At 41.9% G+C, this 13,241-nt stretch overlaps 1 protein-coding gene across 1 annotated transcript; it reads right to left on the reverse strand.

The window, feature by feature from the left end:
• Positions 1–3,287: 3,287 nt before the first annotated feature.
• Positions 3,288–4,325, reverse strand: LOC133764601 (F-actin-capping protein subunit alpha-1-like). The gene has a single exon (XM_062198281.1). The coding sequence runs from the start codon at positions 4,316–4,318 to the stop codon at positions 3,458–3,460; it is 861 nt and encodes a 286-aa protein (XP_062054265.1). The 5' UTR covers positions 4,319–4,325; the 3' UTR covers positions 3,288–3,457.
• Between the last annotated feature and the right edge of the window lie 8,916 nt (positions 4,326–13,241).

Consider the following 13,241-nt stretch of genomic DNA (forward strand, 5'->3'; position numbering starts at 1 on the left):
TATGGAAATTGGAATATTGGTTGTCTATGGAAAATGGGATTGAGAGCACAGGGGAACTTCCTGTGGTGATGGAAATGCCAAGTATCTCCACTGGGGTGCTGTAGTATGTGAGTTAGTTAAAACTTGTGGAACTTGGCTGGTGCCGCAGCTCAATAGGCTAATCCTCCACCTGTGGCATCGGCACCCCGGGTTCTAGTCCCAGTCGGGGCGCCGGATTCTGTCCCAGTTGCTCCTCTTCCAGTCCAGTTCTCTGCTGTGGCCCGGGAATGCAGTGGAGGATGACCCAAGTCCTTGGGCCCTGCACCTGCATGGGAGACCAGGAGAAGCACCTGGCTCCTGGTTTCGGATCAGCGCGGTGTGCCGGCCGCAGCGGCCATTGGAGGGTGAACCAACGGTAAAGGAAGACCTTTCTCTGTCTGTCTGTCTGACTCTCTCTCTCTCTCTCACTGTCTAACTGTGCCTGTCAAAAAAAAAAAAAACAAACAAACAAACTTGTGGAACTTTACACATAAGGTCTACCACATCTTTGTTTGCACATTATATATTAAAAAAAAAAAATCTGGGTATTAGAATGAAGGGTTGATTGATAGAGTGTAGGGCTAAGGAAGAGCAACCTGCTTCTCAATTGTGTGGGGTTTGTTCCTCTTCGGTTACGTTCATTCAGGGACTCTTCCATCACATAGCCAGTCTCCTGCAGGGTCCGAGTAGATGAGATCAAGATGGAACCGAATGATTTGATTTCAAAACAGCAATTATGCTCCTGCTTTTCCTGGAAATCAGGGAAATTACATGAATCCCTCTGCATGGAATCTTTTCTTGCTTCAGATTTCACTCAAATACCTGAGAGTTTAGCCCTCTTAAGAGATAGTAGACTTGAAAACGTTCGGATCATCCACAGCACAGCACAAGACTGTGGCCCCAGATGTTTATGCTGAAATGTGTCGGTGTGGACACCAGAAAGACCCCAGGGCCGTGGTGAGGCCGGGTAACTTGAGCAGCCCAAAGTCCAATATCCGGTGCACCAGACAGAAATGCTTAAAGACCCAGATCCTATTATACGAGGTTGAATTCATTCAATTAAACAGCTTAAGCAGCTCCGATCAGCCGCTGGAACACTTCTCTGCAGAGGGCTAAAACAATGCCGGAGGGGCAGCTGAAGTTTGCTTTCTCTCGTGTGGGGCCAGCTGGAGTTGCTCAGCACATCGCCAAGCTGGGGAGGGCCAGCACAGAGGCGTAATTGCATTAAACCTAACCACTCTTTCAGAAAGCGCTTCCTGACAGATCAAGGGAGGAAATGAGCTAAGAGCATTTTTAAACCTTGGGATACCACACCAGTCTTTCAATCCTTTTCTCCAGTCACTCAAAAATCACTTTTATGAAAAGATAATCTAACTTTAGACCCCCTACCTATGGCTGGTTTTGCTACACTGCTCTTGGTCTTTCCTCACAATTTTTAAATTGACTTTTATTTGGCATAGCATTTAGGACAGTAGAAAATAGATTGTTTCTGAAAGGCTGAACCACAAAAATCCTTAATTCCACTGCACTCTTGGAGGATCCTGCTTTAAATACTTCTTTTAGAAAGCCCCTCGAAATTCTCATTACCACCAACTCAGGCTACCATACACACACACACACACACACATATGCACACAGTGCTTTCTTGATGTTTTACCCTTACTGCTTTTATAGTACTTCTTTAGGCATCCATACATTCACCTAGCAAGCACTTACTGAGTTCCCCCTTTAAGTTTGAAGTAGTGCTGAGAACTTCCACATGTTTACCCATTTAGTCCTCACAATACTCTTTACAGGTAGGTAATATCATCCCCATTTTAACTGAGGAAATATAAACTTCCACAGCTTAGGGAGCTTACTAAAAGTCAAAACATTGGTGGCAACAGTGTTTAGCCTCAAACACCAAAACATTACTCCCAGGCCCACTCTGCCTTGCATCAGCTATTGGTTTATTATCTATGTCCATCACTTATTATTTTTTTTAGAACAAAACAGGCATATTTCTATTGGACTACCTGATACAGAAGATAGTGTGGTATGGATGAATAGTATGAATAACAAAAAATACAAATATCTTTTATTTGAAATAAACAAAAATGCTTACACAGCTCAATGGATCACTTGGAAACAAACTCTTGCTTGACTGTATTTCTGAGCAAAAACAACGCTGAAGCACAAACACCCTTCTTTTTTTTACATGTATTTGGAGACAGGTAGGAAGATACTACTTGGTTTCTTAAAAAACTGACCTTCCCTTAAGGCCTGGTCATAGAAGTGTAAACAATGTAAATGAGTCCACCATTATCAGTTGTCATATCATATCTATGTCACCTGTGTATTCTGAGATCATACACATACCTGCCAATATACCTGGGAAGGGTTGCTAGATCACAGTTACATTTGTGTTCTTGTCAGGCAGGACTGAGGAAAAGTAATTTGAAACAAGTATTACATCCTATTTAGAAGAAATCACTAGTATTCCCTTAAATAACAGGTTACAATAGAAAGATACTGCCTGGAAGTTATCCTTTTCACTTTGGTTCATTTTTCATGTTTGTGAATTACATAGCTGATTCATTTGCTTATAGTACAATCCTGCCACAAAGTATTAAAGCACGAGATAACTATCATTCCTCCAACATCTGCATTTTTCAAGTTTTATACTCTATTATATCCACAGTAGGTCAGCAGTTCTTGAATTAAAAAAACATAAATGGGTAAAACTGTTCTAAAAATGCAGATGTCTATAACTACAATGGGACTAGCTGGAAAGGAGACACTGAGTGAAGAGGAAACAAAGGAATCAAGTTCATGTGCAGGGAATGTAGTTCAAGTCTTTGGATTTAAAAACAAGTTCCCCAGAGAAGCTGGCTATAATGGAATTTCCAGAAAACCTTCTTTGCCCCTCAAAAAGGACTGAAAAGCCCCAATTCAAACTTTTGCAAACTACCGTTATGAGATGCTGTAAATGATCAACGCAGTCAGAAGGAGAAGGACGAATGTGTTTTCCGTTTAACTAGAGTTTATAGCGTAGCCTCTTAAGCTGTTGGTGGATCAGAAAAAAACCACTGAAGTACCAGGTACCAGAGTGCTTTGAAGGACAGGGGTAAAAAAGTACTGAACATATTATCTGTCTAAATCAGTAACAGGGCTTCATGGCTAAGAAAATTTTCTAAACAGTAAAATGACTTCAGGATAGATTTCTCTCTAAATGTAGGGGGAGAAAAGGTTTACAAGTAGATATAGTGGTAACAGAAAATAATAAGGCAGAGAACACAAAAGAAATTAAGACAATGCTGTAGGTTCAACAGTACTTCAAAAACTGTTAACTTTGAAAGCCCTAGCAAAATATCACTCTTGTTTATAAACCACTTATTTATCATATGACCACACGTTGAATCCTTTTTGTTCCACATACTGAAGAATCTACAGTCAGCCTTTAAGCATTCTGCATTTCTTTGCCAATCTTGTAGCTGAGTATCTTGTTCCAGTCGATTTTGGTGCGGGTAACTGGAAGCTGCCGGAGCAAGGCCTTGAATGTGGTGTCTGACATGGTTTGATAGTTTTCACTAATTGCTGTCTGATATTCATTTTCTGCATTCTCTATGATTTTAATAAACTCCTTGGCAGTTTGTATTTCATTTGACACCGTTATTGAGTCTTGCACATCTTTATGACTAACCAACTGAACATTGCCGTCTTCGTAATAGTGAACCTGAATCTTAAGCACTCCAACCACTTGGGCTGTAGGTGGTGTGATGGTGAATTTCCACTCTGATCTCCAACGACCATTCCAGAAGTTTTTAGGCTGAAATTGGTGGCTTTCAATACATGCAATAATAGTCTGCTGCCCATCTATAGTTTTAGCATACACAGTACAGGAGCTGTTGGAATAATGATCTTTCACATAGGCCCTTAACGCACTGTCACAGGATTCTCTCCAAGACTTCAAGCCTCCATCTACTTCCTCTGGCTGGGGATCACTTGCTTCTTTCCATAAGTGATCAAACTTAAAGGAAATTTTGTTTCTTGGATCTAAAAATCTGCTATTACCCAGGTCACCGTGCTCTGTAATTAAGACCTGATCTTCATATCCTTCTATCTTCACAGGCATGAACTGATCCATGTTATACTGGGCAAATGCATGTGCTGCCCCTTCCCTGAGGAGATTGTCATTATTAAGTAGTAGTTGGACATGATTGAATACTTCATTAAATTCTCCTGGGGGTGCATGAGTGATAAATTTAGCAGCTATGCGTACCTTCTCCTCATCCGACACCCGATCCTCGAAGTCGGCCATCTTGGGCTGCTCTCTATGTCCATCACCTATTAAATATGCATTGGGAGCCTACTATATGCCAGCATCATTCTAAGCACTAAGAATACAGACATGATTAAGTGCTAGTATAAGAAGACTGATATGTTCCCAATGATAGATTTGTCATGTTATCTATTAATTCATTCAGCAGACATTTACTAAGAACCTACTATGTCCTAAGAACCACATGCACTGAATATGGACACATAGTATAGACATGCTTCCTGTCCTGAGGATAGCATTTTATAGAGACACAAGCATATTGCCATTAGAGCACACAGAGGAAGTAATACATTATGTATGAGAAATTGTAGAGAAGGCCTCATAAAGCACACACCATTAAGTTAGGCCTGAAGGGATGAAGAGAGTTTTGGTCAATTTTAAAAAGAGGGGAAGAGGGCAGGATACTAATACAACATTGAAGAATAAAGTTGGAAAGCTGATACTATCCAACTTTAAGGCTTACTATAAAGCTATGGTTATCAAGACATTGTGGTGCTGGTGAAAGAATAGACAAATGGATCAATGGAACACAATAGAGTACCAAGAAGTAGACCCACATAGTCATATACCACATACCAATGCATCCATCAATGTCAGACCACAAAAAAAGCAGTGGTCCCAGAAGATTATAAAAGGGGCAGGCATTTCGCTTCATAGTTAAGAAGCTCAGTTAAGATGCCTACATCCCATTTTGGAGTGCCAGGGTTCAAGTTCTGCCTCCATTCTAATTCCAGCTTCATGTTTATGTACACCTTAGGAGGCAGCAAGTGACAGCTCAAGTACTTGGTGCCTGCCACCCACAGGGGAGACCTGTTTTATTTTTTGGGCTCCTGGCTTCAGCCTGGGCCAGCCCTGGTTGTTGCAGGCATTTGGAGAGTTGCAGGCATTTGGTATGCAATACATGACTCATGTATTTGTGGTGATGTTGATATAAACAAACCTACTGTGCTGTAACTATATCAAAGTATAGCACACACCATCATGTACAGTACATAATACTTCATAATAATAATAAATGATTTTGTTACTGGTTAATTTATTTACTTTATTAGACTTTTATTTATTATTTTAGAAGTCAATTCTAGTTATTAAAACAAATCATCTACTGTAAAGCAATACATGCCAGCAGCAGACTTAGACATCTCGTTTGTGTCAGTACTCTACGATATTGCATAATAATTAAATCACCTAACAACACATTCCTCAGAATGCAACTTGTCATCAGGTGATGCATTACTGTTTAGTCAACTGGACTTTGACAAAGAAGCCAGGAAAATGCAACAAATGGTGCTGCAGCAACTGAATAAGCACACGCAGGACAAGGTAAACACAGGCCTTTCATCCTTTACAAAAACTAACTCAAAATAGGTCATGGACATAAGTGCAAAATTCATAATTATAAGACTCCCAAAAGATAACCTAAGTCAAAATCTAGATGACCTTGAGGGTGGATATGACATCTTAGATACAACAGGAAAATCATGATCCATGAGAGAAATAAGCTAGACTTCATTAAAATTTAAAATTTTTGCACTCTGAAAGATAAGTATAAAAAAATGAGAAGACAAATCACAGACTGGGAGAAAGCATTTGCAAAAGACACATCTGATAAAGGACTGTTATCTAAAACCTAACAAAAACCTTTAATAGTAAGAAAACGAACAACCCAATTTAAAAATAAGCGAACTCATGGGCTCTTCAGCCAGATCCGAATGCCTTAAAGGCTGATTCTGAGGCCAGAGTGCTGTTTAGGTCATCTGCCATTCTATGAGTCTGCTGTGTATCCTGCTTCCCATGTTGGATCATTCTCTCCCTTTTTTATTCTATCAGTTAGTATTAGCAGACACTAGTCTTGTTTATGTGATCCCTTTGACTCTTAGGCATAGAAAGCCAAGACACTCTGGCAAAAAAAAAAAAGAGGACCTAAATGAAAGATCTCTGCGAGTGAGATCCCAGTAGAAAGAATGGGCCATCAAAGAAGGAGGTAACTTTCTCTGAAGGGAGGAGTGAACCTCCACTTTGACTATGACCTTGTCTAAATAAGATCGAAATCGGCGAACTCAAAAGGCTTCCATAGCCTTGGCAACTCATGACAAGAGCCTAGGGAGATTACTAACGCCATAAACAAGAGTATCAATTTGTTAAGTCAACAACAGGAGTCACTGTACACTTACTCCCCATGTAGGATCTCTGTCCTTAATGTGCTGTACATTGTGATTTAATGCTATAACTAGTGCTGAAACAGTATTTTTCACTTTGTTTTCTGTGTGGGTGCAAACTGTTGAAATCTTTACTTAATATATGATAAACTGATCTTCTGTATATAAAGATAATTGAAAATGAATCTTGATGTGAATGGAATGGGAGAGGTAGAGGGAGCGGGAGAGGGGAGGGCTGCGGGTGGGAGGGAAGATATGGGGGAGGGAAAGCCATTGTAATCCATAAGCTGTACTTTGGAAATTCATATTTGCTAAATAAAAGTTAAAAAAAATAAGCGAACTATATAAACAGACACACCAGTGATAATCTCATCAAGGAAGATATACAGATGGAAAATAAGCATTTAAAAAGATGCTCAACATTATATGTCATCAGGGAAATGCAGATTAAAACAAAAATAGATACCACCATATACCTGTTAGAATGTTGGGAATCCAGAACACTGACAATACCACATACTGATAAGGATGTGGAGAAGCAGGAACTCATCCATTGCTTGTGGAATGCAAAACATTATAAGCACTTTGGAAGACAATATGGATCTGGTTTCCAAAACTATATATACCCTTATCATACAGTCCAACAGTTATGCTCCTTGTATTTACCCAAAGAAGCTAAAAACTTATGTCTACACAAAAACCTGCACATGGATATTTGCATCAGCTTTATTCATGATTATCAAAATTTGGAAGTAATCAAGATGTCATTCATAAGGTAAAGGTGGAGAAACAAATGATGGTACATCCAGACAATGGAGTATTATTCAGTGCTAAAAAGAAATGAGCTACCAAGCCATGAAAAACATAAAGGGACCTCAAGTGCCTGTTACTAAGTGAAGAAATCGATCTGAGAGGCTACATACTCTATGATCCCAGCTGTGAATTGGATACAACCGAAGTGTTCACAGTGAGGCCACAGCCTCCTGAATATCGGACATGGCTGCAGTCCTGACTCTGCCTAAGCAGGCCTTGTGAAGGCATATCTTCGTAAATGGAATGCGGCTGCAGCAAGCAGAAGGTTTGGGTTATTATTAGATACTGTTTTAAGGAAAACTCCTCATCATACTTCAAGGGCAGAGAAGATGAGCCAGGAACAACATGACCGCCAGGAGCAACTTGAACTTTTACTTCCCATCATAAATGTGTCATACAATGCTTACCTCACTTGTTTGTGCCTGCTTGTTCTTCTTTCTTTTTTTTTTTTTTCTTTCTTGTCCAGCTGTACATTCTGATTGCTATGAAATAAAAGACGCTGGCTGGGGCTATCTGGCGCATCCCTTCGGATGAAGGTATCCGTGTCTCAGTTCATCATTTGAAACTTCACAAACTGCATAACATTCTGGAAAAGGCAAAATTATGGAGACTGTAAAAAATTTCATTAGTTGCCAGGTGTTGGAGGGGTGAAAAGGTAGAGCACAGAGGATTTTGAGGGCAGTGAAAACACTTTATATGGCACTATAATGATGGATACACATTATTATACATTTATCCAAACACACAGAAAATACAAAACAAACAGTGAACCCTAATTTAAATTATACACTCCAGGTGATAATGATGTGTTAATCTAAGTCTATCAATTGTAACAAATGTCCCACTTTAATGCAGGATACTGATAATATTGGGGAGGCTCTGCATGTATAGGGGCAGAAGGTAATTGGGAATCTCTGTACCTTCCTCATAATTGTGCTGTAAACTGAAACTACTCTAAAAAGCTAAGTCTTCAAAAAAATGTCAGGGCATTTTAAACAGCATTATGTAGTGTGAGAGTACAGAGTGGAAGGAAATAAGACTAGAAATGGTGTCTTGAATGCTATGCAAAGCAACTTAGACTTGATCTTACGGTTATGGTGACCATTGGAGATTTCTGAGCAGAGGAGCTTATTTTTCTTTGTGTTCTATGATGTGTGGCACATTACCTTGTTTTTTAGTAACACATATTAGCATTTGTCACAAGAGAGGACTCTGGCCTCCAACCTGATGCCATTCTCTATTTTCACAGGAAAAAAAATCATTCCCCGTGCCCTTGTGTATAGCAATCTTCTTGCCAGATCCTCTGCCAACTCATCCCAGGCCTGTGAGTAATCTTTCTCTTTTAACTGAGGCCAAATTGCTGTCTCCATGTTGTCACTGTACAGATCCTGCTAATTTCCCTTGGACAATAGCAGTTGAATAAGGGCTATTTCACTAGGAGAAGCACTAGCCTGAGAAATTTAAGAAACCAAAGTCCTAATGCCTGTCCTGCAAGTACCAGAGTGTAACCTTGGCCTGTGTCCTATCTTTAGAGTGGATTAAAGGACACCTTCATTCCCTTCCTTAAAAATCTGGTTTATTTTATTGGAAAGATAGAAGAGATCTCCCATCTCCTGATTAATTCCCCAAATGCCTGCCACAGTCAGGGCTGGGTCAGGACAACACCAGGATCTGGAAACTCAATCTGGGTTCCTAACATGGGTGGTAGAGACTCAAGTATCTGAGCCATCACCTACTGCCTCCCAGGATGCACATTAGCAGGAGCAAATCCAGGACTCAAATCCAGGGACTCAAACTCAGGCACTCCAATATGGAATATGGGCATTCCAAGCATAATCTTAACCACTGCACTGAATGCCCATCCCAGGGGTCTCTGATTTTAAGTGCAGGATCAACATTCATCAGCACGCTTTCAGCCCAGGTGAAAGATGGCTACATCTGCAAACTTCGGCATTACTGTGTGGCAGAATAATTTTCATGGTTGTAATTGTATTTTATTCTCACCCTACTTTGATTTATGTTTCCACATTCTGCTTCCCTCTTGCCCATTCTAGAATGATTAACAGAAATTTTTGCACCTCTGCCTCACTAGAGCTTTGTTTTGCCAATCCAGAATAAGAAGTTGCTGAAGCAAATCATCTCTTCCACTCTTTGAGCTCCTATATACACTAAGCATACCGGGCTACTCATCCTAACTGGGGCCCAGAGAGAAGGGAGCACCATCAAGAAGAGGAAGGCAGTAGAACAAGATTGAGATGACCCTCTTACCTATGATGACTGTAAAAATCAATCTTCTGAAGAAAGAAATTTTTAAGAATAAAAGATAGCGCCGCGGCTCAATAGGCTAATCCTCCGCCTTGCGGCGCCAGCACACCGGGTTCTAGTCCCGGTCGGGGCACCGATCCTGTCCCGGTTGCCCCTCTTCCAGGCCAGCTCTCTGCTGTGGCCAGGGAGTGCAGTGGAGGATGGCCCAAGTCCTTGGGCCCTGCACCCCATGGGAGACCAGGAGAAGCACCTGGCTCCTGCCATCGGATCAGCGCGGTGCGCCGGCCGCAGCGCGCCTACCGCGGCGGCCATTGGAGGGTGAACCAATGGCAAAAGGAAGACCTTTCTCTCTGTCTCTCTCTCTGTCCACTCTGCCTGTCAAAAAAAAAAAAAAAAAGAATAAAAGATAGCAATATTAATAATTCTCTGAAATCACAGGCATAAACTAGGACATTTCCTACCAAACTGTGTTGTGTAGAGTGTCTACACTACTATTATATCCAAAAAGAAATATGACTTCACTCCTCAGTCTCTCATTTAGACATCACTCATTAATTCCCCCTCTTTCCACTAACCCCAAATGAGACTAGAATCCTTCCCAACACTATGCTCCTGACACTCAGCACCAGTCCCCCAATCTTAACCCTTAAACTGAATGCTTTTTATTACAGCTCATTTTTAATAAAAAGCAATGGAATAGATACCGTGGCACTCTGCCCAGCTCCCCTCTGGGAGTTCCTATCTGCAGTCACTAAGCCTACGAGCTGCTGGCAACTCATAGCTTGACCCCTCACCAAGCATTGACCTCAGCTGATGGAAATGGTCTTGCCCAAAGTCACAACACCACCCCCACAAGCATATCAGAGACAAATGACTGGCTGCTCCAGGAGTACGAAAGCCAGACCCCTCTTGCTTCAATCTGAGTCAGGTCTGAAAAGTGACCTGCTCCTTCCAATCAAATTTGACATCCCCACTTTCCTACAGATGTGTCCCTCCAAGAGACCTCAAACAACCCTCTGCAGACAGGTCTTCTTTGCTAAGTCTGTTTCCAAGGAGGCCTACCTAAGGAATCAAGTCACCTCAGTGCTATTAGCAGGATGTAAGCTCTGAGGTTAACTTCCTAAACCACTTTTAAACGTGGTTTGTGGCATGTTTGCCTGAGAATCATGATTTTGCCCTTTGGAAAATTATATCTCAATAGGCTTGGTCTGCTCTATGATGTGGGAAGAAAACCAATCCACACACCCATCCTGAGAATGCAGGACCTCATGGTATTCATGGACTGCAAAGGTATCTAGAACGCCTTTCTGTGAAAACTCTTGGACCAGGGCTGGCACTGTGGCATAGCAGATAAAGCAGCCACCTGTGACCTCGGCAACCTACATGGGTGCCCATTTGAGACCAGCTGCTCCACTTCCAATTCAGCTCCTTATTAAAGCACCTGGGAAGAGTAGAAGATGGCTCAAGTGCTTGGGCCCCTGCACCCATGTGGGAGACCTGGAAGAAGCTCCTAATTCCTGGTTTTGGCCTGGCCCAGCCACGGCCATTGCAGCCATCTGGGGGAGTGAACCAGCAGGTGGGAGATCTCTCTCTGCATCTTACTCACCATGTAACTCTGATTTTAAATAAACAAATCTTTAGGCCGGCGCCGCGGCTCACTAGGCTAATCCTCCGCCTTGCGGCGCCGGCACACCAGGTTCTAGTCCCGGTCGGGGCACCAATCCTGTCCCGGTTGCCCCTCTTCCAGGCCAGCTCTCTGCTGTGGCCAGGGAGTGCAGTGGAGGATGGCCCAAGTCCTTGGGCCCTGCACCCCATGGGAGACCAGGAGAAGCACCTGACTCCTGTTATCGGATCTGCGTGGTGCGCTGGCCGCAGCGCTCCTACCGCGGCGGCCATTGGAGGGTGAACCAATGGCAAAAGGAAGACCTTTCTCTCTGTCTCTCTCTCACACTGTCCACTCTGCCTGTCAAAAATTTTAAAAAAAAGAAAAGAAAAACAAATCTTTTAAAAAAAAAAAAAAACCCTTTGGACCATTTGGACCTCCACAGAGTGGTCAGAAATAGCAGATTAACCATGGTCCAATCCTTGATCTCTGCATGGCTGTGGTACAGCTGGGAGAAAGAGCACCATAGTCAATTTTAGTAAGAGAGATTCGTCAAGGTTTCCCAAGGTCTGAAAAATAAGTTATATATTGTCCTACCTTGGTTTTAAACTCTGGCCTGTCTAGCCCTATAGGCAAGACCTTAACTAGCACTCTTCATATCATCATGCTGTGTCTCATATGCCTGTATCCCCTATGTGCCCAGCACAGAGATATTCAGGCTAGACTCCATGCAACTAAAATTTTTAAAGTATTCCTGGTGAGTTACGTTTGGATATTTTCAAAAGTACTTAAGCAACTCTGACAAATCTCACTTTGGAGCACTGGAAAAGACAAACATCCTGGAACCAGGCAGGCCTCTGTTCCAGCCCATCTGGCCATTTAATGGCTAATTAATGATGTCACCTTAAACCACAAAGCATCTCAGCCTCAGTTGCCTCCCATGCCATATGCGAGGAATCCTCATAGGTTCCTTATAAAAATTAAAGTAGCAAATGCATATGCAGGTATTTAGTACAGGGCCTAGCCTGAAGATGTCCCTACCCACAGTGTCTTTCTTTCCCATCTCAGAGGACCTGGAAGGCTTCAAGGAGTTGGCTGTGCTGCAGCTTCTCCCAGCCCCCACTCCAGGCACGCAGTGATCAGGGGATGGGAAAATCGCTCTGTTCAAACAGGTGTCACTGTTCTAAACCTAGTCTCATTTCCTGATCGTGTCTTAATCTGCTCATCGGTAGTGAAAGTTGATTTCTCGCACATTCTTATATCAGTGGGAATTTCTGCCCTTGGCTGACAGGCATTATGGGCTGGCTTTGACATACAGCCCTACAGGGCCTGAACAGCCCCTATTCTTTCCTAGTCCTGAAAGGGAGCTTTGTGCCAAGGATTCATTAAACTGCACTGCACAGCCCCTTCATAAATGGGGCTCAATAATGAACAGTCGATTTAACTGGAAAAGCTGCTGGAGCTGTTAAATTAAAGGGAAATAAAGTGAACTTTAGGCTCAGTCTGCCAGAAGAAATGGTGACCTAAAAGGAAAATCTTCATTTTTATTGAATTGCAGGGTTTTTTTTTAAAGACTAAAATGTCCAGGAAGCTTCCTTGTGGCAGGCAATGAGACATAAAAGCTCCACATACAGGCTTGAGATAGTGCTTGCTTTTTGTTCACCGGAGTCGTCCCAGAGGGAATCTTAGGCTCTTAGAGGATGCAGACGAATGATCTAATTTTGAGGAAGAAGCACAAGTGTGAGGGGACTGTGCAATATGCCACAAAAAAGTGTTTGTTAAAAAATAAGTATTTTGTTTAAAACTAGGCTTTTTCTTTCATGCTATGAATATTTGAAGCACATCAAATGTTCATTTTTTTCCCATTTTTCTGCGATTTCAGGGATAAGAAAGATTTTCTGGAGGAAATGAATTTGTTTCTTCTCATAGTACAACTCAGCGCTATAGTTGATTTGAGTATTTTACTCTAAAATCTGACTAAGCAGCCTCTGTTTTAGATTTGAGATTTCAGAGTTATGCGTGCATAAACCAGAGAATTTTGTCTTTCCTTCTGCTTCCAAGT

Source organism: Lepus europaeus, chromosome 7 (assembly GCF_033115175.1).
Source record: "Lepus europaeus isolate LE1 chromosome 7, mLepTim1.pri, whole genome shotgun sequence".
NCBI lineage: Eukaryota > Metazoa > Chordata > Mammalia > Lagomorpha > Leporidae > Lepus > Lepus europaeus.

Bases quoted from the DNA above. Each gene is read 5' to 3' on its own strand.
- LOC133764601 (XM_062198281.1), bottom strand. From the start codon at position 4,318: ATGGCCGACTTCGAGGATCGGGTGTCGGATGAGGAGAAGGTACGCATA.